Raw genomic sequence first — 27,926 nt, 5'->3', positions numbered from 1 at the left:
GTTGTTTCATAAATTTGCAGATTGATTTAGTAGAAGTAGGGTTATCTGAATTAAGAAATTCCCTGATGAGTTTTGGATCTGCAGTAACTGTTGCAAAAATGTTCAATAATGCTTAATTTTCCGGAATGAATACTCCATCCGGGTTTATTAAGATTTTAGTTTATTTATTTCCGGTCAAAATAAAACCACATGCAAAAGTTATTTCTATCGAAAAATGTTGACTACGAAAACTTTTATCAAAAAGACGAAGAAAGGGAGCATTATAAAGATTGTACGGGAACATTACCTTCGTGACGATATAACATGTGGATGTCAAAATTGTACCGTATGTGATAGAAATGAGAAAAAACCACTTGAACGGAGACCGACAAGCAAAAGCAAACTATGTTCAAAACCACATTATGTCATCCTCGATACAAATGTTGTTTTTCATCAGGTAATGATATGATGTTTTGGTGTTGGTAGGGAAATTACAAGGGAATCTTTGCCCAAGCAATCAGTCTTTTCTATCTTAACTGGTCACTGTTAGGAATCACAGAAAATTGGATCAATTTTTAAATTTCGAAATGTAGTAATTTCAGTTTTGTGGGTTACTTCAGTTTAATCAGCACTACATGTGTACTAGGTTAAAAGTTACACCATGGATACAATGTACATGTATTTTTTGCCATCCAAACAACTGCCTAAAGTGGATAATACATGTAAGTTCCATAAGTAATTAGGTGAAGCTGGGAGTGACTATTAGGGGAAAAGTTGTTTGTATTCATCTACATAGAACTGTACCATTGCTATTTGGCTATTTATTAACCTGTTTTCTCAAATTCTTTGTTGAAAATGTGATGACTAACTTTGATAAAAGTGTTTGCAAACAATTGTCATGCTCTTATTTTTTTTGGTTTTTTTTGTTTCGGTATTTATGCCGATAGAAAATAAATATGTTATATTTCTTGTTTGGTTTGAAGTTCATGGCAAAAATCTGTATAATACATTTATAAATATTGAAAACCTCTATTGAAATTAAGGACAAATTTGTAAAACGCTATTGTCTAATACTGTAATAGCATAAATCTTCGTTTGGGATTCAGTGCCATTTATTTCGTTGGTAGAACAAATCCACGAAAATATATTCATACAAAATTTTTTCTCCAAATATGTATTTCTATTTTTAAATAAAACATTATTCTTAATTCAAATACACTTATATGTATATAAAATCAATAATTCTAAATGTTCCCTCAAAACATGCTGCCATAATTTACGTATGTGTACGGTAGAACATGTAATACACAGTAATGGGAGTGCCAAGTTATCCTCAAGCCCTTTGTCATTTAGGCCAAAAAAAATGTCTGTTTCAAATTTCCAGACCAACCCTAATTTTTTCTCCTGACCCTAATACATTTTTTTCTCCAAAATTAACAAAATCGGTTATTTCTGGAATAATATGGATCATTTCCGGTAAGGCCGAAAGTACGTTTATAACCAGGTCACAATAGCGTTTAAATAGGAGACTGATTTATATCACATAAATCCAAGGTATTACTGATGATGAGCACAATGGAAGCCACAAGTATCGTGGCACTAAAATATAATAAATGCTGCTCAAGACAGGGTAGCGGTTTCTGCTTGTTGCCACTTATTTTACGGTACCAGACATACATTTGTACATCTATAATATGCAATTTGTAACTTTTTAAAATGTATTTGCAGGTAACATTTTAAAATACAGTGTACTTATATTTTGTTCAAAATTCCTACAAAAAATAAGTGTATTGTAATAAAAGACATGATTGATAGGTGTGTATGTTAAAAATTAAACTTTCTACTTAAAACCATACACTTTCATGACTTAAACATGATGCTATTTTACAAATATAGGCTCAACGTTAGTTGAGAAAAAGTAAAATAAAAAAAAATAAAAAAATGAAAATGCCTACCTACCTACCCTATTTTTGGGAGGAATGTAACCCTAAACAGACATTTTTTTTGGCCTTAATTAACAGAAGATAAAAGATCATTTACAAAGGTGAAAATAATTAACACTATTTCTTCAATCCACTTGATTAACTGTTTACAGATGGATGTCAAAACTTTAATAAGCGAGCTTGGCATATTCAAAATATCATTTTCATTAGCTGTGACGGTGTCAATGTCATTGTTTAAGCGAAACCCTTGATTTGCATATTACCGGAAACAAAATGAAAGGTAAATATTTGAGATGAAAGGAAAAAACATCATAACCATTTTTATTAATAAACGGCTATCAAAAAAGTGGTATCAGCAAACAAAAGATTCTCATATATGCCTTGTCAAGATGGAGTGGGAACTGCACAGTATATACGGAAGAACACGGGAAATCAGAGAGCTTGTTTCAGAAGTGCATTACCACAAAAAAGCTATAAACTATATACTTCCCAATTACATCTTAATTTTTATTACTGAAGTTGTGTGCACAGTTTACTTTTTGTCTATTTGAAGCAGATATTAGTTATAAATTTGCCATATGGAAATTAAGTTTTTGCAAAATGTGTCACGAAGCATTGAATGCGGTAAGCATGTTCTATTTAAATGGTTATCTGTCATAATCTTCATGGCATGCTTTCATCAGTATTTTATAATTGATAAACAGGAAGTGAAGAGCAGTAATTTTAATTAAGTAAAGTTGGTGGGAAAATTCAAATTAAGAAAAAATGTCTTTCTTTTTTGTCCATCTTTCTTATGTAAATCTAGGAAATTATTTTCTCAAGCAGAGCTTTGGAATTAACATTTATTTGCAAATTAATTTTTTTGACAGGTTTTAGAAATTGTGTAAAAGGTGAATTGAAACAAAAATTTGAAATGTGTGTGAAGTTGGATACTGTTTAAATAGTCATCTGGTAATCATGTCCATACCTGTTAATCCTCTCACTTTAGGAGGAGACTCCCACAAAACCAATAAAAAAATTAAGAATCTCCGACATAAAATTGTGAGATTGGTTAAAATTACTATATTTTCTGTGAAAACATCAAAATAATTGAATTTTTACATCAAAAAATTGCTTTTAAGTAGAAATTTCCCACATTAGACAGTGTCAATGGAAGATAATCTCCCACATGAACTGTTCCAAAGGTAAACAAGTATACATACATTATGTTTCTCTGAAATCTACATGTATATTAAAGATTAATATTTAGCTTCCTCTTTCAGAGAAATAAAAGGAGTTCTTAATTACATGGGAAATGCAAATTTATGATTACAGTTATATTTTACATCATATAATTGTTAAAATTGCCTGTGTATGATACTATTTTTACAAATGATCAAAACATTCAGTGCTAACAGCACTTTGATCCTCTTCAAAATTTTGAAGAAAAAAAAATTACACATTTTTAGTTTTCATTAGATTGTGCAATGACAGTCTCTCCAGTTCTAAAGTTCATTTGTATTCACATACATTTATCTATGGGTGCATTTCTGTACTGTTTTATATTGAAAGTTACATAAAACAGGATTTCAAAATTATAAAAATGGCTATCTTAGGAAATATTTTAGACACTTTTATAATAATGTTGTCAAACTATCCAAAGTATAAAACTATAATGTCTGCATTGGTCCATGGTAACAAGTCCATTGAAAACTGCAAAATTTACCTTTTGGTAGTGATGGTATTAAATGATGGTTTCCATGGCAACAGATTTGCAACATGAAAATTTATGCTAATTTGATGTTTATGTCATATAGACTTGTTTAAGTAAAAAGAAGGAAATTTGAAAGTTTGAGGTTTCCACATGATTTTGTTCTACTTAGATAATGGGTCTTTTTTTGTATCATAATTAATGTCATTCTTGAAAGACATGTAGTATATATGTCATAATGATTCTAAATATATGTTTCTGAACTGTAGATTGATGTAGTAGAAGATCCTTCAATACAGAATGTTATAATTTTACAGACAGTACTTGATGAGGTAAATATTATCTGTCTTAATTTTTTTTATTTTTGTTATACCCCTACAAACTAAAATTGGTTTGTATGCAGGATTAATCATTTGTTCATCTGCCAGTCTGTTCATTTGTCTCCCCACATATGTTGTAAACACAGCCCTTAATCAGAATTGACAAAATTTTATAGGTAGGTTGAACATCATATGCAGATAAATATGTGGGAATATAATTCAGCTTATGGGTTTTACATGTTGAAATCTCATTTTAAAGTCCTCTATGACTGCTCATTGGAGTTTGTTTGAATCATATTGTAAAGTTAGGCATTATAAGTTGACATGTATGGAGGAATATCATTATTTTCCTATACCAGTAAAAGGATATAGTTTAACATTTAACTTCATATGAAGCTGGGGATATTTCCATTGTGAATTTGCTCACAACATGAGTAGCTTAAAATCTTTTGTGCTAATTTAGTACTACTGATTTATCTAAGGTTCTTTGAACATTTACATATTTCCAAACTTTTATTGTGATTGTTAATCTTAAGTTTCAAGTTACTGCATCATGATACATGTAAAAAATGATATGAAAATGTAATTCATTGATTTCAAAATGCTGTACAAGGTCAACCTCTTTAACCAATGTTTTCCTTATTCTAGGTACGACACAGGAGTGCACCTGCCTACAAGAGAATAAAAGATCATCTAGAAAACCCTGACAAACATTTTTACACATTCTGCAATGAATTTAACAAGTTGGTATACACTATTGTGATAGTACACATAGCTTTTTACCATTTCACATTATCTTCTTTGGTTGGCACAATCTGAATTTCAGTGGTCATTTAACACTTCTGATAATGTAACTTGATCAATGAATCTGTTTGGCTTAATTAAGCCCCCACCACAAAAGTGGTGGCTGCCCTATAGCAATCACTCTGTCCATCCATCCATCTTTTACAAACTTTTGTCCAGGCTGTAACTTTTTGCCTTTTATTGTGGGCTTTTGATATTTGGCATGCAGGTTGATCATGTAAAGATGATGTTTCCTGTACCATGGATAGTGTACTTTGACCTCAATGTTGAATTTCTGTTTTTTGTATCCATCTGCACCATGAAAACTGATTTATTCAACGGGTCATAGTTTTCCTTTCCTCGTTTGTCTACCCCGGACTTGACTTTATATGAGCAACTCGGCAGGTGTTTCTAGAAAAGCAGAGGACACTTATTCTACCGGTGCACCTGGTTTGTGCTCCCAGTTTTTAGTGGAGTCCGAGTTGCTCATTTGCTTTTGTTACTTTGTATGTATGTTTGATTTTAGTTACTTTATGTTCTTTGTTGTGTATGTCTGTTTTCCATGTCTGGTCTTTGTCCCTGGATTACATTCTCTTGATTACCGCTATAACCTTGGTTCCCTTGATTACTCTTTCATTGACAAACTCTTGTCCAGATCGTAACTTTTTTGTATGTTTGATTTTAGTTACTTTATGTTCTTTGTTGTGTATGTCTGTTTTCCATGTCTGGTCTTTGTCCCTGGATTACATTCTCTTGATTACCGCTATAACCTTGGTTCCCTTGATTACTCTTTCATTGACAAACTCTTGTCCAGATCGCAACTTTTTTGTCTTTTGTCTTTCGTTGGCTTTTGATATTTAAGGTGTAGGTAGATCATCAATGTGTTGTGTGCCATAGATAGTGGCTTATGACCTTGAACTTTGACCTCAAGGTCAAATTCATGTTATTTCGTTGACAAATTCATGTCCAGGCTGTAACTTTTTTGTCTTTTAGTGTGGCCTTTTGATATTTGGCATGTTGACTGATCACCTAAATCCACTCCTATAGATTTTTGTAACTAATTTGCTGGCAGGATTTTGTTTACCGTAATTTTCTGGCAGGATTTTTGTTACCATATTTCATGGCAGGAATTTTGTCACTGTAATTTACCTGTAGGAGTTTTGTTATTGTAATTTCGTTACAGGAATTATTTAGCAGGAATTTTATTACAGGATTTTTTTGTAAAGAATTCCTGTAACAAAATTCCTGCTAATTTAAATAATTCGGCCTTTTTTACGGTAGGAATCCTGTAACTGTCCTGCAGGAATATTACCGTAATTTTCATATCTTTACATTGTCTTGTTAGAGAAAATCTTGTAGGAATATAAAAAAATTACGTTAGGATTACGTTAAGAGTACGGTAGGAGAATTCCGTACAGGTGGCTTTAATTTCATGGCAGGGCCAACAAAAGGATTCCATCTCAATGATTTCTTGTTACTTCAGTAATCCTCTTTGAAACGCCTCCCATGACTAATGGCCACCTGTCTTATGGGACCACATTTCAATTACATTAACGACTTATAGTGCAAACTTTCCCATTTGTAAAGGCCACCCCTCTGTCACGACCAGCAGCCACAATTTCAAATGAAAAAAGATCTAGTTTCTGGTATCCGGCCATGTACAGTCGCTATATAGCATATAGTAAATTTAGTCTGATGAAACGTTCATAATTGCGACTGGTAATTAATAATGCCAGCACTCCACAGTATTGTAGAACTGCCTAATTTGGTCTTGTAATCTGATGCTTTGTAACATTTATCACTTTAAAAATTTGTCATGCAACTGTAAATCTATATATCTAGAAACATCTCAAGCCAATGCCTTCAGAATGTAGTAAAAATTTTCTGGAAAAAATATACCCACAACAAATAGGGTTACCATGGAAACCTTGCAAAAATACACTAAAATTGGCATAAAAGTTAATGGGTTTTAAAATGTAAAATTTCCCGACTGGGAGTAGGCCAGAGCATCAACAGAGCAGCCCAGCCACTAATAGGACATACTCTGACTGAGTTCTTCGGTCAGGTGTTCTGAATGTTGGGTTCCGCTACCTCCAACTACTAACTGACATTTACTAACACAATCCCTGTAAGGGGCAGTCGTGCGAGATCAGTAAGGATAGTCAAGACAGTAAAAACATCCAATCAGAATGCTCAATCCGATACTGTTTTCCAGTCAAGAACTTTTATAGTTAGTTTTTATATTCTTACAGTTCATAAGTTATGTATTCCGATTAGCAAAGATTTTATAAAACATAGTCATATTCATTTGTAAAATTGATGGCATCATGGTACAATTATCTTTGTCAATTGATCGCCGGTTTGATTGACAGCTTTTGTTTCCCAAAGACATGATATCAGTTTACCCCCAAATTATGAATGAATGTAATCAAATAATTTTACTATGTAGGCTCCTAGAGGAAACAGTTGGTTTTGAAAGTTCAAATGTCTACAAAACAAATGTCCAAGGTTGACAATAAATTCGAGCTGACCACTTGCTGAACAAAACTTTTAGTCAGAAAAATATGATAAAAAAACAAAAAATTATTTATTGTTATATTACATATAAATAACAAATATGAAATAAAATTGTGTATGATTTTTGTGTATCATTTACTAGTACAGATAAATGTACATGTAACAGATACAATGAAATACTGAACTTGGCCTACCTTTTAAGAGAGGTCACCTCTCATATGTGGACAATTTTGGATTGCAGGATGGGTGGCCACATAACAGAGGGACTAGTGTATATTAACTTTAATAGTCTTCCAACTCTGTGACACATGACCTGTATTAAGCTTAAACATATACCAGTAGTCATCATTTTGTAACCCTTAATAATAGAACAATGATATACTATTTTCAAATGGATTTTCAAAATTTTGAGGATCAGTATCAATTTTTTTTCTGAATACAGATGTCATTGCATAGCCAGAAATCTTTATCCAGACACTTCAATAAGTAAAAGTGTAGAAGTTGAGATTAAACCAATCAATTTGTGACTTTTAATGTATTACTATGGTGTCATTTATTTTTTATATTGGGTATCAATTTTCATGTTTTGGGGATGGCTTCTAACACTAATAAAGTAGTGAAAATGTGTAGTTAAATTTATACAATAAAGGGGTAACAGTATGTAGGTTGCTTGATATAGATTCTGCCAGCATGGCATTTACTGGGTAATTAATACTTGGATTTAACATCTACATTATTTTAACTGAGTGACCTGTTAACATTTGGAACAGTTCATGTTGGAAATAATCCCCCATTGACACTATTTTAAGTGGAAGATTTTCATGTTAAAGCAATTTTTTATGTAAAAATTCAATTAATTAGTTTTTTTCACAGAAAAGATAGTAATTTTAACTGAAAACCTCCCACAAATCAGACATTTTTATGTTGGTTTTGTGGGAGTCTGCCCCACCTAATGTGGGAGGGTTAACAGATATGAAGTGACTCATTCCTCCATGGACACTATTTTATTGGATTCACAACTAAGTTTAGTTTATTACAGTTTTATTTGCTCAGCTGGAATGAATAGGATAGGACACAAGTTAGTCAAACTTATGACATCTTCTCTCATAAAATACATTTTGTACAATATAACACAAAGCATACTATAAGGATATACAGTAAAGGCATGCAAGTAGAAAAACCTAATAATTAAATGAACGGATAAAAAATTAATACAATAATTATGAGTATACATATTTTACCCAAAAAATCCAATCATTTTAAGCAGCCAGGAAACACTTCGATGAATTTGTTTATCTTTCCAGAGATACCTATGTTGAAAGACAGAAAGGAGAAAGTGCTAATGATAGAAATGACCGTGCTATAAGGGAGGCAACTCTTTGGTATAAAAACCACTTGGCTGATCATGCCTCAGATGATGTTGATGTTATTCTTCTTACCAATGATGAAGACAATAGGACCAAAGCAAAAGAGGCCGGACTTCAGTCTTTTACCAGTAAATGTTTTGGGATGAATTTGACTCTGATTTCAATAAAATTAGAATTACTTTATCTGTTGTAAATTTTAGGGATTTTGTTCTGTCATTCATTAACATTTTCTTAGATTTCTTAAGGTAGGCTTTACTTGTAACGTCCATCAAATCTTAATGATTGCTATATTTATTGTAAGGGAAGACACTTTCTTTTTCTATGTTCATTGTGTCATTGATGAAACTGAAAATGTTAATTGTTATGTCTTTCAAATCAAGTTTGGTGTCTTACTGTTTTTAGGGGGTATTTATGTTGGTGACATGCATGAAAATAATACTTTCCTTTTTAAGTTTTATCAGCGTTATTTTCTTTGCAGTTAGAGAGTATGTAATGAGTTTGGAAGATAATGCTTCACTGGTTGATAGATTGTCCAGTTCAGGGTCACAGTTGGTAGGTATCTGATGCTCTTCATGATTTTGACTTGTAATAAAAAAAACTCTTCATGAATGCAATAAGATGCATGTAATGAAATAATAGAAATAGAAAAAAATATTGTTAGAAAGCTTTTAATATGTATTTTATTCTTGTGTGAAATAGAAAGATGTGTATAAAATTGTTAAGTGGTTTAAAGAGCTATTTGAGGAAAGTTTTTATAGTAATATAAGCATAATTAGTATCAAAGCTGCTTTTCTGTAAACTGTTTTGATGTTTGATTTAGAGAGTTGCAGACAAAATAATGTACCCAGAACACCTGCCCTTGTCCACTATACAGAGGGGAATAAAGTCTGGTAAATATCTTCAGGGTAGTTTTCAAGCCAGCAGGGAAAATTATCTAGAAGGAAATGTCAGTGTTCATGATGAAGACAGAATGGTAAGAAAAAAAAGGAAAACAGAGGCAAATAATTCGCTTACTCTCTAGTTACAAAATAGAAAAAAATATGCCTTTCCACAAATGATGAAATACATGAAAATCCAAAATTTGTCTAAAAAGTCTGTCATGCTGAATCACTATCATTAATTTCACACTATTTCAGACATGGAGGAGATAATAATTCATTGGTAAAAGATTATTTGTCTACTTTAAAATTACATTCTTTGCCAGCACTTCAATTATTTCCCTCTACCATGAACAGACAGAAGGACATTGCAAGACCAAAACAATAGTATGTTTTCTGCTACACTTTTGTGCCTATCCTAAACATTTTGTCTCAAGCACTGTTAAAGTTTAGATTGTTTCCCTTTAATTCAATATCAAATGTTTTGAGAAATAAAATAATTTACCTACCTACCTTCCTACCTACTATATTTTTTTGTTGCTGTTAGTAGGGAAGAAGACCATTATATTTTTGGGCCTAATGGTCTGCATCCTTCTGTTCCTATGTATAAAGAGGTATGAATAGATTTGGCAACCTTATTTTGGTAGGGAAAATGATGATTGGTTTACAAGACTGCACTGGTACCAATGGAAGTACATGAATCTTTACATGAATACATAAATAGTTTTTATGTGTATTGTTGTTTATATGTGTGTAACTCCTGATTTTATGTGTATTGTTGTTTACATGTGTATAACTCCTGGTTTTATGTGTATTGTTGTTTACATTTGTATAACTCCTGGTTTTAGATATTTATACAAGGACATCAGAACTTAAACAGAGTTGTCAAAGATGATATTGTAGCTGTTGAGATGTTACCAGAGGACCAATGGAGTTGTCCCTCTTCCTTAGTGTTAGAGGAAACAGAAGAAAGGGCAGATGAAGACAGTATGGAAATTGAGGTATTCAATTAACAAAAAATTACAATGGAAACATTGTGATTTGCAAAATAAAAAAAATATGTGAGTTATTATTATTAAAAAAATCTAGAAATTTATAAATTTTAAAACTAATTTCTTAAAAATAGTACTTATGTAATCTCCTTCACAAATAATTTGTTTCTTCTTAGGAGAAACAGATGAAGAAGAACAAAGTACCTAAGGAATTAAGACAGCCAACGGGAAAGATAGTTGGTATCATCAAAAGGAATTGGAGACAGTACTGTGGTATACTACAACCATCTGCCCTAAAGGAGGTTTGTGTAGCAGTTTGACAAAAAAAACTACCATATTTTGGTAACTATGATATGCATTTATATAAGCATACAGGGTGTTTTTGAAGATCAAAATACATGAAAAAGGTTTTTCTGGAAATAGATTGCGGTAGAATTTTGTAAGACATATGATGAAGATTTTGCACATGATTGGTAAATTTATTTACTTTCATACATTATTTCCTACAAATATGTGCGGGAAAAAATCTTTTCACACTAAAACATTATGTAAAGACTGATAGCTGTATAAATTGGGTAATTTTAATTTCAAACATAAAATTGTCGGATGTATGAAATGACATACAAAACAAAATCAAAAGTCTGGAAACTTGGAAATTACAGTTTGATTTTTACACAAATTTCAAGATTTTTCATTTTAAACATTCTTTTAGGGATGAAAATTGTTGGAAATGTTCAAAATAAGTTTCAAAATACTAATTTTAATTTGCAAAAGCATTTAACATGGAGGCTTTGAAAAAATGGGGATGTTACGTTCAGCTTTCTGTTGTTTCATTTTAGTCTCTAAACATGTTTTATATAAAAAAAAATAGTGTACAACCTTTGTCCAAAACATGTTATTAAGACATATAAACATGATTTGAAGAAATCATCATTTAATATTCAATACTTAAAAATGTATTTGAAGGTTGGATAAACTTTTCTTTGAGTAACATTCAACTTCTGGGGTTGTTTGTTTCCATTCTCATAGAAAAATCTGTCATTTTGTTGCCAAGTCTCATTGATGCATGATAGACACCCCATGCTCTGAAAATGATTTCTATGTAAAAATGTGCACATTATACCCAAATATGGTATTCATCATATTTCCAAGAACTTACTCCTCATAATTCTTTTATTTAAACTGTCAAAGATTTCCTCTCAACTCATGATCATATTTCACTTTTCTCAGCTGGTATTCTTTTAATCATCTAATTGGAAGATTACAGATTCTCTTCAGAAATCCTGTATATGAGACTCAACTCCAAATTTGTTTTACAGAGCACAAGACATATATTTACACCAGCAGATAGAAGAATTCCTAGAATACGCATAGAGACAAGGCAAGCTAAGGAACTTGCCAGTCAGAGAATAGTTGTTGCTATTGACAACTGGCCAAGAAATTCTAGATATCCACAGGTATAGTATAAGAAATTTCTTTAGATGACTCAATAATAGGTTAGAGTTAATACAACTTGCAATTTGAAAGAACATACAAGTAATTAAGCATAAAAATGGATTTCATTTTGATTGGTTGAACTAAAAATCATTGCTTTGTTTCTGTTAGCTTAAGTGAACGAGTAAAAAATTTTGAAAAGGCTGTTTCTTTTTTTGCAGGGTCATTTTGTAAGAAAGCTTGGTACAATAGGTGATAAGGACACAGAGAATGAGGTTTTGTTGTTAGAACATGATGTACCTCACAGTCAGTTCTCAGAGGCGGTCCTCAGCTTTCTACCTAAGATGCCCTGGACAATTACTGATGAGGTAGGTTAAAATAATGTCCCCATAAAAAATTATTTAACAATATCACCAAGATTGTAATGACAGAAGGACTAGCATCATAAATGTTCTGATCAATACAATATGAGTAATTTTATTACATTACACAGGAGAAAATGTGTATTTTACACCATCTTCACCAATGTTATATCACAGATTTCTCATTCTACACTAATATATTGTAGCGAGGGTTGACTTCTACACCTACAGTATAGTGAACATTTTCAGGACAATGATGAATGAAAGTATTATGTTTATATCAGTTTAAAACTGCATGTGTAATTCCTCAGCTTTCAGTGTAACTATGATATGTATCATTAAGATATTTGTTTTACATTTAACAAATTAACTTATCTGATTACATGATGTATAAAAATACGGACCCTATGAAACTAGAATTAAAAAGTGTAAAGATTGTCAGAAAAGGAACTGATTTCTTGTATAGACAGTAATTTATTAAATCCTGAATTTGAATATATTTCTATAAAGGACAGGAAGAAGCGACGAGATCTGCGACACATAGATATCTGTAGTGTAGATCCACCTGGGTGTACTGATATTGATGATGCTTTACACTGTAGGGAACTAGATAATGGTAACTTAGAGGTAAGGGAAGTCCCTATAACTGATTTATATACATGTGATTGTGCATATTTTATTAACTCACTGTAATTAAACATTTTTGATGAGTTTACTCCAGAAGAAGTAAGTGTTAAGTATTTGTAAGAATCAGGCAAATGGGAGAAATCCTAAACATGCATGTCAAAAACCAACCAATCTGACAATATAATGTCACTTATGAAAGATTTCTCTCTTTGAAAAGGTCACTATTTGATATCTGCATCACTAGATTTGTTCAGAAATTTTTCAATAGAAAGTTAGAAAAATTTGATTTTTGGTTGAGTTATCTGCACCTGAAATGTTCATTTTCAATGCATTTCAATAAAAATTATAGCTCAGTTTACCAACATGGTATGAAAATCAAATAGTAGATTTTTTCATACCATATTTCACCTACCTGATTCTTACAGATGTGTATAATATTACCTGATTGTGTGTGTGTTTCAATCCTTATGTGTACTTTTTCCTCTGATTAGACATTACTGTCTTGGGATTTGAAATTCACAGGAATCCAATTTTCTGTAAGGTATATACCATTCAGGAGATGTGAAAAAAAGATTAAAAATTTGAGAAATAGATTTCCTCCATAATTTATTGCTATTTTCATTGCTATTTATCGCTATTGGGTGATTGTGACATTTTAGCAGGAGAAAGTCCAAGAGTGAAATTACTGAATATATTTCACATGGGAATTATTGAAATTTATTACATGGGAACATTCGTTAAATCACTGCTACCTGTATAATGATGATTTATCAATAATTGTTACAAGGTTGGTGTTCACATAGCTGATGTATCCCATTTCATCAGACCTGGAAATGCTCTGGACAAAGAGGCTGCCAAGAGAGGAACTACAGTTTATCTAGTTGATAATGTATGTATTGTTTTGTTGAGAGACTTCTGCTAAATATGCTTTCATTTATAAAATAAACTAAATTGTGTTTAAAAAAATTAAGATTTAATGTAATTACATATTATCAACCTAACAAGAAAAATGGCTTTGTAAATTTTATTTATATTATAGTGCAATCTTGGTTGTACATGAAACATAAAAAAAAAAAAGATGTTGGAATGTAAAAATTCATTTTCTTATTGATTATTCAAAATTGTTCTTGGAACAACAATTATGAGATAAATTTACTTATTAGTTTATCATTAATAGCCTGATGATAGGAAGAAGTTTTCTTTTTCTTTTAGAGAATAGATATGGTTCCTGAATTACTCAGTTCTAATCTGTGTTCATTACGTTCTAATGTAGAAAGGTAAGGTTTTCATTCAACTATTATGCCCCTATTCTTATGGTACATTTATCACATTTTGTTGTGAATGAATAAAGCTAACTGATATAACTATTTTACTTACATTTAATACTGGCTATGAATCATAGAGTAAATTAGAATTTATTACATAAAAATTATGTTATAATGATGAAAGTTACATTTTGAAAATTTTAACATTTCTTGAGCACAATTTTTCTAGATGTCATAAAAATTAAATGTGTATTATAGTGTTAAATGCCTTCAACAATGATAATTGCATTTAATAATTTCTAAATAAGTAGTATTAACAGCTTGTATTTTACAGTGAAAACCTGTACTTCACTCTTAAGATTTTTTGTGAATTCAATGCCTGGAGTTTAAAGGTTTTTTCTTGTAAATTCTTTGTAGGCAACATTTACCATCAGTGTTATTGTTTATTTTAGATTTGCCTTTTCTGTGACATGGGAAATGACAAAGAATGCTGAAATTGTTAAAACAGACTACTTTAAAAGTATCATATTATCAAAGGTTGGTTAACATACTTGATTTTTATACCCCATGCAACAAAGTTGCGAAGGGTATAAAGTTTTTGACCCGTCCGTCAGTCAGTCCATCATCAGTTTTCCAGACTTTTTTTATGATTTTTGGTATATAAGTTCACCATGATACGTTACAGGTCAAGTGTACGTTTTGTTCCGCTACAATGATATTTACTTTGGATTAACTAAAACTCAAAGAAATCACAGTCTGGAATTTGAAACTACCATTCTGAGTAACAAAACTTAGTTAGAAGATAAAGGTCTAAAGCCTAAAAAACACTCTTATTCCTGTTTTATCGGGTCCTTCTACATGTATTTCTCTTACAAATTTACTTGAGTATCCAACATGGGACGTGTGGGGTATGTGAGTGCTCTCACTAAGGTTCTTTAATTTATTTTATTTTTTTTCAAAATATGCATGATGGAATTACCTACTAACAATTGTTGCCTCAAAGATGGAAGTTCATGTTTACTTTAATAATGTATTTATAACAAATACTACATATTGATGTTCCTCTAGCTTTGTTCATACATAAGGTATTGTTGTTCAACGTTTGGCTCAGGTGGTTTGGTTTATCCTGTATTGTTGTTCAATGTTTGGCTCAGGTGGTTTGGTTTATCCTGTATTGTTGTTCAATGTTTGGCTCAGGTGGTTTGGTTTATCCTGTATTGTTGTTCAACGTGTGGCTCAGGTGGTTTGGTTTATCCTGTATTGTTGTTAAACATTTGGCTCAGGTGGTTTGGTTTATCCTGTATTGTTATTAAACGTATCACTCAGATGGTTTGGTTTATCCTGTATTTCAAGGTGTAATTAACATTTTCTGAGATTCATTTTATGAGCATCTGTTAATATCTTTTGTTATTTGAATTAAAATGAATACAAATGAATATGTTGACACTTTTATTTTAGGCATCATTAACATATGCTGAGGCACAGATGAAGATTGATGATCCATCTCTAGCTGATAATCTTACCAACAGTTTACGATGGTTAAATAAATTAGCTAAAATACTGAAAGCAAAAAGAATTCAAAATGGGTAGGTATACAGTACAAATCTATCCCCAGCTTGGTTTGATTATTTAAAACCAGAGGGAATCAAAATAGTTGTAGAAAACAAGGTTCAAAGATGAAATAAAGTAATACTATTAAAGGTGACACTCTATAAAAATTATCTGTTAGATGAACTTTATCAAATGAACATGAAATGTTTGTTTTTTTAGCCATTAAAGTAAAGTGATTCTCATTTAGCTGTATTTTACCAATTTTTAAAGAGATATTGATTTTAGAAAGGGGTGTGTCTGTTTACTTGTTCTGGTTTATCTTTAAATATAATGTCTTATGTTACTTGCATCAAGCTTAAAACAGTAGTTTATTATAATGACCTTCAGGTCTGTATACTTTTTGGTGAAAATTTTGTCTTTTGTTCTTTATTACTCTAAAAAGGATGCTCTTTTAATGTGGCAACAAATCATGAGAATATCTTATTTTAATTTACATAGTTTCCAGTTGTCAGGTTGGTATAGTGTATTGTTTGCTCATGGGACAGCTGTTTATTTCAGTGCTCTTACCCTAGCCTCCTCAGAAGTTAGATTTAACATTGACAGTGAGACACATGACCCTATAGATGTACAGACAAAACAAATAATGTAAGACTTGTTTTGTCTACACCTTTCTTATTGAATAATATTCTTATATATTCTTGTTTTACTTTCTTTACAATGTTAAACACAAAAGTTTAATATTTTCTGGAATTTACAAGGTTTCTCTAAATATTGTATGTTTCCTTGCATCAACTCTTTATTTATAGCACCAACTTTTTTTTAGTAAAGGACAGGTTGTAATGCTTAGTCTACCTATTAAAACAATGTAAAGGTGAAGCTTTCTGTAGTAAAATACAACTGTTTATTAATTTTCAATATTTTATCTGAATTGACTTTGTACCCCAATACTTTTTACATTTATTTCTTTTGTTTTAGGGATACTAATTCGATGGTAGAAGAATTTATGTTGTTGGCTAATGTTGCTACAGCAAAGAAGACATTAGAAGAATTCCCTAATTGTGCAATGTTACGGAGACATCCTGCCCCACCCCCTTCAAACTTTGAACCCCTTATCAAAGCAGCAGAATCTAAGGTGACTCCATTTCTATGATTTGACCAACACTTACAATTGTTTTCTTGTTAAATATATTCTCGTTAATTTAAAATACTATATATACTCGAGTATAAGCCAATCCACCCTTTTAGTTGGACCCCCTTTTCAGTCCAAAATTTCTGGAACCTAGTCTTGACCCGCTTATAAGTCAGACTGATTTCTGACAGCTGCATTGCTAACATTCCTTAAATGCAATGAGTAAAACTGTTTGTTTTGATAACTTAAGGAGGTAGACCTAGGGTAAGGGAAATAACTCCTAAAATCACTGATATGTTTGTATGGTATTCCATTTCACCATAGCCTTTCAAGCTGTCCTTTGACATAGAATGAAGAAAGTCTGAGTTACTTTGATGTTTACATGAGATTGATATAAAATGGTGAATACAAACATTGCAATGATTTGTAAGAGTTATGTCCCTTACCTTAGGTGTACCTCCTGAAATAAATGTTGAGATAAATAATTACAAACCATGTGAATTGTTTTAATACAGCCATTTTTTCATTCATTCTGATTTTGGTATAACTAATAATACAAATTAAAATCATAAATATAAGGAACAACTATGAATAAAACAGAAAGTGTATGATACTCCAACAACTCAATATTGAAGATATTTCAGTAATTTAAGACGTTTTATTTAAAGGAAAAAGAAATTCATAAGAAGAATTGTCATAAACTCATTTTTGATTATTTTGTTACAAATTATGATACATTATTGGGTCATGTTTCTATTACACTTTTGGGTTTTTGTCTGTATGAGTGTCCACAGGTAAAAAATCAATACACAAAATGGATGAGTGGGAAATACAAATAAACTTATAAAAAGTCAGTATTGTGGCAAAATAAAGACCAAACAGTAAATATTCTTTTACTGCATCATATTTTAGCTGTAAAAACGAGAAGATGAAGACAGTCTTCCTGAAACTGGTATTTACTGTACAAATAAACTTTTGGGTACAGGAAACGGTCTGGCTGTTCAATGCACGTAGTTCAGTGTTGGTGTCTTATCAAGCTTTATACTTTTTCCAAGCTGAAAATTTTAGTTCATAAGCTAAATCTTGTCTATAAGCCAGAACCCTTCCCAGCATTTAAAAATTTAGTCCCTATAGGCAAGTATATACTGTAGTCCAGAAAATAAGTTAATGTTTATTATCTTTTGTTTTTTTTTTTAATGTTGGAACAGCTATTTGAATATTTAATAAACAAATAAGAAAATCGTGTGGTTGGGCTCCATAACAAGGACACATAAATTCAAGTAATTTGAATATCTGTAGATGTCAGGACTAGAAAGCAGATTCAGATGTTAAAAACTGAATTAAATTAAAATATTTGAAAAATAGAATAGAATCAGACCATTAGCCCTTATTTTGTCTGATGAGATAGAGTTCCGAAAATATTTCTCAGAGTTCAAATGCAAAGAAAATGATCTGTGGTAAAAAAGTTGAATTATTTTGAAAATGAACTTAAAAGAATTTTTTTACAAAAATATTATAAAAATCAGAACGGAGTATATATGCTGTAAATTTCATTGATTTTGCATATGAATACAATGTAGTTGAATTATCTTTACAGGGATTCAAGCTTGATGTATCAAAAGGAAAACAGTTTGCTGACAGTTTAAAGGCAGCAGTATTACAAAATGACCCATATTTTAACACAATGTTAAGGATGATGGCAACAAGATGTATGATGCAGGCAGTGTATTTTTGTAGTGGTATGATTCCACAATCAGAATATGTACATTATGGTCTAGCAGCTCCCATCTACACACATTTCACTTCACCTATAAGGAGGTACTTTTAGTTGTTTTTTTTTTCAGTTTTAAAAAGTATTTTTAAGTTTTCTTTTGCTGTTGGATTATAAGGCTGTTTCATTATTTGTATAATATCAGTTTTGGGGGGTTTTGTGGGTAGCCTGGAAATAAATATACAATGAACTAAAAATTTGTATAGATGTTTTGAAAATCGGATTAATGATTAAGATTTTCAAAAGTAATGGAAGCTTTTTTGGCAGTCATCATTCTGTCATTCAGTAATTGTTCAAAGGCCCAAGGAAGCTTCTGTTCCATCCAACTTAGGAGAGAATATAATATCTTGATTGTTCCAATTAAGGAACCTTACAAAGTATTTATACATGTAAAAATATTCTACATGAAGTCAGCTACAAAGTTTGACAAGGCTAGGACTCTTGATATTGAAGACAATAGTTCAGTTTTTAGCTCACCTGGCTGTAGGCCATGTGAACTATTGCCATCACTTGGCATCCATTGTTGTCGTCTGTCATTGTCGTAAACAATTTCTTCAAACATCTACTCCTCTGAAGCTATTGAATGGATTTTGATGAAATTTAAGATGGTTGTTCCTTAGAGTTTCTTGCACAAAATGACCATTGGTATTTTTGATCTGTTATAAAACATGGTTACTAAAAATAGAACATAGGGGTCAGACAGCAGATTTTTTCTTATATCTTCAAAACCGTTAGGTTTAACCAAATTCTGACGCAGGTAAAAGTATTCAGCATTATGAGATTTGTGTTCAAAATTTGGTGAAAATCTGTTGACCCATGTTGGAGTTACTGCCCTTTTTGGATGTTTTTTTGCTGTTTTTGATGTTATTACTTTCAAAAATCAAAAATCTTCTCCTCAGAAACTACTCTACAGAATTCAATGAAAGTTGGCATTTTTAGCTCACTATTACCATCACTTGGTGTACGTCGTCGTCGTTGTTGTCGTCTTCTGTTAACAATTTAAAAAAAAAATCTTCTTCTCTAAAACTACTGGGCGAAATTATATTAAACTTTGCTCAGATGATCCTTAGGGTATCTTGCACAAAAGTGTGTTTAGATTTTTGATCCGTCAAAAAACATGGCTGCCATTACTAAAAATAGAACATAGGATTCAGACGGTAGTTTTTTTGCATATATATATCCACAACTGTTAGGTTTAGCCAAATTCTGAAATTGGGTAAAAGTGTTCAGCATGATGAGATCTATCCATGGTCAAATTTTCATTTTAATTTGTTCGGCCATGTTGGAGTTACTGTCCTTTTTTGAAGTTTTTTCGCTATTTTTAATGTTATTTCTTTCAAAAATCTTCTCTGACACTACTTGACCTGTTGGAACTAAACTTGGTATGAATGTTTCTTGAGGTTCCTTTCACAAAAGTTATGTTTAGATTTTTGATCTGTCAATAAACATGGCTGCTGTTACTTAAAAAAGAAAATAGGGGTCAGACTACTTTTTTGCATATATCCCCAAAATCGTTAGGTTTAGCCAAATTCTGACAGGGTAAATGTATTTTATCATGATGAGATCTATCCGTGGTCAAATTTTTGTTTTAATCCATTAAGCCATGTTCGAGTTATTGCCCCTTTTTTGACATTTTTTGCTAGTTTTAATGTGATTTCTTTCAAAAATCTTCTCATTTGACACCACTTGATCAATTGAAACCAAAGTTGGTATGAATGTTTCTTGGGAAATCTTGCATAATGTAATCTTTTTAAAAAAACATGGCTCCTGTTACTAAAAATAGAACGTAGGGGTCAGGCGGTAGTTTTTTTGCATATATCTCCAAAACCTTTAGGTTTAGTCAATCATATTTCCTACTTCGGTTAGTTGATTGTTGATTTCATGCACCTTTTTCTGCTGACTTACATTTTTTCTTGCAAAGGTCAATGGATGTACATGTATCATAGCTTACCATTTGGCAGTGATTTAAATCAGAAAAATAAGATTCCTGAAAATCAAATGGTTGTTGCCTTAATACATGATGTATGAAAACAGAATTAATACCACTCATACTAGAATGGGAATCTCCATGTCATGTACATGGTAGAAGTAAGAGAACAGGAACTAACTTATCTGTATAATATATTGTTGTAGATACTCCGATATAATAGTACACCGACTGTTAGCTGTGTGTATTGGTGCAGATTCATCATATCCAGAACTTCTAGATAAACATAAAAGTCAGGTAATAATTGAGTGTATAGTCAAGTAAAGGATAATAACTAAAATTACCTCAATTACGGTCAATTTTTTCTGGGTTATTGTAATACTAACTCCCGCTAAGTTGGTAAAATCAGTAGTAAAAATATTATATAAGATATATTGATGATATTAATCATCTATAATGGAATGTAATACATTTTACCTGTCTAAACTGATCTAATCTTCAGATGTAGGCTGGTTTCACTGTATTGGTGACATATTTTCTCAGTTGTTATTATTTTAATATTTATTGTTTTATTTGAAGTTATTGAGTAACAACCTGAATTATAGACATAAGATGGCACAGTATGCTGGAAGGGCCTCTGTCAACCTTCATACCCATGTAAGTATACTACATAATAGACATCAGATGGCACAGTATGCTTCTCCATTTTTCACTGTATGGAATGATAGAGAAATTTTTTGTCAAAAAATTTTGGTGCTCACTAAACAGATTGATTTCAAATGTGGTGTGTGGCTTTATATAGAAGGGCCATGAATAGTTAGTGATTTCAACTTCCTGTACAATTGTAGGTTTACTTATCATGACTACATGTACAACTTCAAGTTGTCTTTGGTTTTACTGGTGTCATAAATATATTATCTAACTGCATTCAATGTTAAGTGCCAATTCAACACTGGATATAATGAAAATTTGGTTTTTGTGCAATAACTTGAGTATTAGTTGGTTGATCTTTACAAAACTTTATAACAAGGTTCCAAACCACAAAATGAAGGTTGGAAATTTTGGGGTTATGTCCCCAACCATTTTAGAATTAGGAGCCAAAAAGAGACATAAACAAGTATTTCATAGAATTTAACTGACTAAAGCCAATAAAAGAATAGGAATATCTATAATATTGTTCTACAATATTCTAAACAACAATGGTCAGACTTGGATTGATTTTTGGACTGAGAATTGAACTTTTCAGAAATTAGGGGCCAAAAAGGGAGACCAGAAACATTCATTTGCCTTATGTTCAGACAATGACTTGACTATTAGACAATTAATTATTGAAAGGATGAGGGTCCATAAGGCCTTATTCTGCCTACTTTCTTTTGTATTTAGTGTACACTTACACATACGCCAAAAAAACATGTAGACACTTGAAATACCCGTATTTATATCAAAACTGTTACTAGGGAAGTACTATGATGCACCGCTCAGAAGGATCATGGATGCATGTACATGTAAATTCTTCACATTCATGTGTAAATAACTGTGCTTAAAAGCTTACATGTAGTTTTAGTATTTGTAACGACAGCCAGATCTAATACAATATTTGTGCCAAGCGGTCCTATCATGCTAATTGTTGTCTGCAGTTCAGCTTTTTGTCGTCTTTTAGAATATTTAATGCAAATTGCAGCGTCTTTATTTAATGTGAACGAAGTTGTCTTTTATTTCAGTCAGCTGCATTCTGTGTAACATTTGTATTCAATCCATGTCTAGAATATTTCGTTATCCGCCTCTTGAAAATATTGAAAAAAAAAAAAAAAACAGGCGCGACCTGGGTGGTGGATTTGATGGGGTGTGACAATGCCTTATACATGTAAGTTGTCAGGTTAATTAAGTATGGTCTGACCGTGAACCATCTGAGGTTTAGAGGTATGAATATCCACGTGACATTTATTGAAATTAGTTTTCAAACCTGAATTTAACATATGCCAAGCTTTCATGCATTTTAGCGGAGATACAGGTAGCATTGATGTTAATCTTCGGAAACTCTACAAAAGGAGACCCCCTGTTATTTTTATCCTAAATTGAAGTGCGTCACTTCTGGCATCTTAACTTCCCAGTTTCATCCCCATTATTTGGACTGATGAATAGTGAAAATTTCGAAAGCGACAGGATTTAAGCTCCCATTGGGAGACGGACAAAACTGGGGGAACATACTCGAAGACTCAATTATCACCAAATTTTATACAAGTTTGAGTCAAGGAAAATGCTACTTTATGGAAGGGGAGACAAACATGATTAATTGCCTAAAGCTTTATGAAAGGTAGAAGTATAGGTACAAATGCAAACATTCTTCACGGGGCTAAAATAAAATAAGTCATTATATGTATGACTCTATGACCAGGTTTTCCCTACATGATGATTGGGGTTTTTTACGGTCTTGACTATCCTTACGGATCTCACATGACCACCCCTTACAGGGATTCTGTTAGTAATGCCAGTTAGTAGTAGAAGGAAGCGAAGCCCAGCCCTCGAGATACCTGACCGAATAACTCAGAGTGGGTTCTACTAGCGGCTGGGCTGCTGTGTTGACGTTCTGGTCCACTTGGGCCCTAGAGCAATTCCCCACTCTTTAACTTTTTTTTTCTTGATATTCCCCACTCTAACTGTTTGGGAGTACGTCAACGTGTTGAGTGTTTTCTCCAAATCTGGTTAATATATATGTCTTACAGATAGCGTAAATCATAACACTAAGGTGCACTTGTTTTTTTAACTTATTCAACATATACTGATTGAATATGCATATAACTTTGTTTATTTCTTTTATTAACGAAAATAAATTTTCTCTTTTGATTTTTTTTAAAAAACAAAGATGAAATAAATTGTTTAATTTAAAAAAATGGAACAATTTAAAGTTTATTAATGGGAGATAATTTCATTTCTTCTAGTAGGCGCTACAGCACCTTATGTACCCTCATCCTTTGTATTAAAAGGTGCCATACCACAAAAGGAAGACTAGGATTGATTTTTGGGGTTGTGACTTGAGTCAACAAAGAATAAGGGGTCAGAAACAAGTTTTTGTTTTATTTTTTGACGATAACTTGTTTATTTCTGGTCTGATTTTGAAAACACTTTTTATAAGATTCCTTGTATTTTGACCATATAGTTTTTTGGGTGAGCAGTAGTAACTCACAGTTTTTCTATTAACTATTTAGGGTTATTTTTGCCAACTTCTAGCCAACATTTATGTCCTATGAATATTTAAATAGGTGCATTATACTTGGTTGGATGGTAAAGTATACATGTATTGTCTACTATTTACAGATATTCTTTAAGAACCGTAGAGTAGATGAAGAAGGATATGTACTGTTTGTTAGGAAGAATGCTCTACAGATATTAATACCTAAGTATGGACTGGAGGGCACACTGTACATTAATGATGACAAATGTCCTGTCAAGTTTGACTTCAATGAACAGGTAAAATCGCTCTTGGCAAAGAATTACTGTAAAGGTATTAATTTTTGCTGTTTTCATGGTTTCCTCAAGAACGCGAAAATTAGTACCCGTGAAAATATATTCAAATAACTAAGTCTTTTGACCATTGTATTATGGTTTCCACAATTTTGAGTAGAACATCATTTTGTGTAAGGGTTGTATCATTCAATGCAATCAAGTATAAATTTACATTAAGTCTATTATAAAAACGTATACGATAAAAGCATGTGGGTAATAATTTCTAAATTCATAATCTTATTTACATAATGATTTGCATCAGTGGCCATAGAGTACCTGTCACATCAAAGAATAGAAATCGATACTGTGCAAACATTCTAATAACAAAAAAAAATGTAAGTTTCAAACACACACACTACACGTAATTACCAATGATTGATTGATTGATTATTGGGGTTTAATGCCCGAGCTGCAATATTTCAGCTATATTCAGACGATAAACTTGAAATAGGTGATAAAATTGGACATATAATGCTGATGATGAAATGAAAAAAGGGATGGGACACAAGGATAATAGGGTCGGCAAATTTTGATTGCCACTAGAAAAAGGGAGAGATGGGTAGGGTCGGGCAATTTAGCCTCCTGTGGCGAAGCGCAAAGGTTCCTATTCCTATCGAATACCAAAGCAGGGTTCTTTAACGTTCGAGGAACGTGGCATCTTTCCCAACACAGGGTACCACTATGGTTTGTGGTCAGGTTTTCTGTATTATAGCCTGACAAACCCAGCATGTAACACACCAGGGTACCCCATTCCACCACCTAGGGCACACAATCCAGTTGGGGGCTAGGGTTCTGAGCATTATTTAGTCGCCTTGTACGACAAGCTTAATGATGAAAGGTTACCATTAAATACACACGCTGATAACTGTCAATAGGAAGTTAATTCTTAAGTTTGCAATTAAAGTGAGTTCTTTTAAGTTTTAAATAAAATTCATTATTAGATTAAAATGGCAAGAAAAAACTATACATGTGGACTTGTCAATTTGTTTATGTCGTATTAATTTATTTTAATTTATTGAAATATAAACGGTAAAATAACTGATCAAAATAGGAATCACACACTGCTGAGACTTGAAAAACTTCGAAACGCTAAAATTAATACCTGCAAACATGTTGCCTGTCAGTAACAGTGAAAATTAATATCCGGGAACATGTTGACTTTCAGAAACAGTGAAAATTAATACCCGCAAACATGTTGACTTTCAGAAACAGTGAAAAATAATACCCGCGAAAATTAATACTTTTACAGTAATGATCTGTTATATTGTCTTTGGTGTAATTCAAGCATGAAAATTTATATACTTCTATGATTTAAGTACAAAATGGAAAATATGAACATTGTATTCATCAGTGAGTATGAAAAAGAGATATAAAAATTAATTTTCCACAACAACATAAAAGTATGAACTGCAATTTTTATTGAGCATGGGGAACTGATAAACCACAAATGTGATTATTTTGGAAGCGATTTTCAGGGCATTACCTAGTCCCATGGTAATATTACCATGAAAGTTTTTGTTTTTCAGGACAACACCTATTCCTGTGGTAATATTACCATGAAAGTTTTTGTTTTTCATGACAATACCTAGTCCTGTTGCAATATCACAACAAGAGTTTTTGTTTTCAGGAGAAGTCTTATTCCAGTTGTAATGTAACAATGAAAATTCTGTTTAAAAGAATTCTCATTCCTCTGAATTGGTTATATTATCAACTATGTCCAGAAAGAATGTATTAGTATCCAGTTTACTTTAATTCATAAGATTAAAATTCATGGCAACTGTTTTTGTTAGGTGTAAAGGTATACATTTTGTTAGGTAGTACTGTAAAGGTTTACATTTTCTCAGGTAGTACTGTAAAGGTATGCATTTTGTCAGGTAGTACTATAAAGGTATACATTTTGAAGTTGCTAATCTTTTAAATGACCATAGTCATGAGTATCAGTGTTTAAATGACCATAGTCCTGAGTATCAGTGTTTAAATGACCATATTCCTGAGTATCAGTGTTTAAATGACCATATTCCTTAGTATCAGTGTTCAAAAAATGATTAGCATTGTATAGTATCAAAAATCAGTTTCACTGGTACTATATTTCATAGTTTACTGTTTACTGTAAAAATAACAAAAATTAGTACACTGTGAATAGTAATGCATTTTACAGTATTGTAAATGGCATTTAGAAACAAACCAAGTCTCGGAAAACTCGCTAGCTTTAATGATAAAATACAATTTGAATCATAGTTTTTTTTCAAGATAGGGATAACCAAGGGAACAATTGCACCTAAATAATTATGAAAATAAGGTTTCTAGTCTTACCCACAATTCCTTACAGATGCGGAACAATTCAGCCCATTGACAAATTGGACCATGAAAAGTGGCATGGAATAATTTATGTTTCTTTGGGAACATTTCAGGTTTCATCTGTCTCATATCATCAAGAAAGTTTTCATGTTTCAGGAGAATACCCAGTCCTGTGGTAATTTTACTATGAAAGTTTTTGACAGAGTAGTCATTCAGATCAGTATAGATCAGTCAAATGTTCAGCACCTTAAACTCTGTCTGAAGCTGGTCAAACCAGAGGTAAGATGAATACAATATACATCTTGTATTACACCAGTCTTAGCATTGCTAAGCCATCAGTTAATGACATTCAGACTACATTTTGTTTTGGCTGATACAGAAAACATTGTAAAAATTTATTTTGTTATTCCACAGAAAGGGAATGAATTTTAACAGATATTGAAATTATAGAGTAGTTACTTCAAAACACATGCCATAACATCCAGATGACACCCATACTAACCTGAGAGCTTGAGTATTGATCATTGGAGTATTATTGGATATGAAAATTCCATTTTATACTCTTGTTTTTTACATACATGTATTTTTACACGTAGACTTTAATCAACTATTTCAGATGTGTTGTTTTTCAGGGCAGATATAAACATCAGTCTGTCTGTCTGTTTATAATGGTTTAAGTTCTTTTTCATACACATACCAGTATATAGAAATCTCAACAACTTGATGGTGATAAGAGTTGATAGCACATAATAATTTGTACATGTACATTTGGAGCACAGTGGGTACAAAATGTATACCACTTTTAAAGTTTATAAGACTTTTTATAAGAAACAAATTTTACTCAGAATGTTCCAAACTCATTGCAAAAAACCCAAAGTATTAAACATATGTGTGTAGGACTCTATTATATGAATAGTTCCTATGGTGAAGTAGGCATTTTTTTTAATTAACATTCTTTAGTTTACACTTATTCACAACTTGTTTATGATATACATGTATTAATTATAATTTTGATGGACTGGTTTAGCTCCTTTACAGATTTGATTGTTTCGTTTATAGATACCAGGGTTTAGTGTACCACCTGCCCCTAAACCAGAGACAACAGAAGAATCCAGTGATGAACCTCCTAAAAAGAAAATAAAGATATAAACTTTTATGGACTCTTTGTTTACATATATTTTAAAGGCAACTCCACCGTAAACGCTCCCAGGATGTTGTATCAATAATGGTAGATCATATACATATATAAAGAAGATGATGGCAATTATTGTAAAATGCATGAGAGGGGATATAATTTTTTTTAAGTGGAGGAGCACTATTCATTTTATTAGCCTCTCTATATTTCTCCTTGCATTAAGGTTATAATTTTTGAACAATTAAAATGGTAGATTGTGGTAATTTTGCTCAGCATAGGAATGGACTACAAGGTGGAGTTTAAGTCATGCTCTGCAACATAACATTGTGTTTGGTCAGTAGAAGTTTAATACTTGACTTTACAATCCTAACAGATTCTTATTATCTTTAAACATTTTTCTACATGAAGTATCAATCAGAATGACTGACAAGAATTGCACTACCAAGACAAGCAC

General features: G+C 31.8%; 1 protein-coding gene across 1 annotated transcript; it reads left to right on the top strand.

Moving 5' to 3' along the window:
* Positions 1-176: 176 nt before the first annotated feature.
* LOC148615604 (exosome complex exonuclease RRP44-like) lies at positions 177-27,493 on the top strand. Its single transcript, XM_088581995.1, has 23 exons — positions 177-436; positions 3,882-3,944; positions 4,581-4,675; positions 8,537-8,727; positions 9,078-9,151; positions 9,420-9,572; positions 10,326-10,478; positions 10,646-10,771; positions 11,789-11,926; positions 12,125-12,271; positions 12,776-12,892; positions 13,680-13,781; positions 14,105-14,169; positions 14,610-14,694; positions 15,616-15,743; positions 16,267-16,353; positions 16,684-16,840; positions 18,435-18,655; positions 20,742-20,832; positions 21,115-21,192; positions 23,851-24,003; positions 26,494-26,616; positions 27,397-27,493. Exons 1-23 carry the CDS (start codon positions 215-217, stop codon positions 27,484-27,486), a joined length of 2,859 nt encoding a protein of 952 aa, XP_088438121.1. The 5' UTR covers positions 177-214; the 3' UTR covers positions 27,487-27,493.
* Positions 27,494-27,926: the final 433 nt, after the last annotated feature.

The sequence above is a fragment of the Perna viridis genome, chromosome 5, assembly GCF_037379345.1.
Source record: "Perna viridis isolate PV_CMFRI_1.1 ecotype Kerala chromosome 5, ASM3737934v1, whole genome shotgun sequence".
In the NCBI taxonomy this organism is placed as follows: domain Eukaryota; kingdom Metazoa; phylum Mollusca; class Bivalvia; order Mytilida; family Mytilidae; genus Perna; species Perna viridis.
This window is presented reverse-complemented; position numbering and strand designations above follow the sequence as displayed.

Bases quoted from the DNA above. Each gene is read 5' to 3' on its own strand.
- LOC148615604 (XM_088581995.1), top strand. From the start codon at position 215: ATGTTGACTACGAAAACTTTTATCAAAAAGACGAAGAAAGGGAGCATT. The intron at 437-3,881 runs GTAATGATATGA...TCTGAACTGTAG, and splicing joins CAAATGTTGTTTTTCATCAG to ATTGATGTAGTAGAAGATCC. The intron at 24,004-26,493 runs GTAAAATCGCTC...TTCATGTTTCAG, and splicing joins AGTTTGACTTCAATGAACAG to GAGAATACCCAGTCCTGTGG.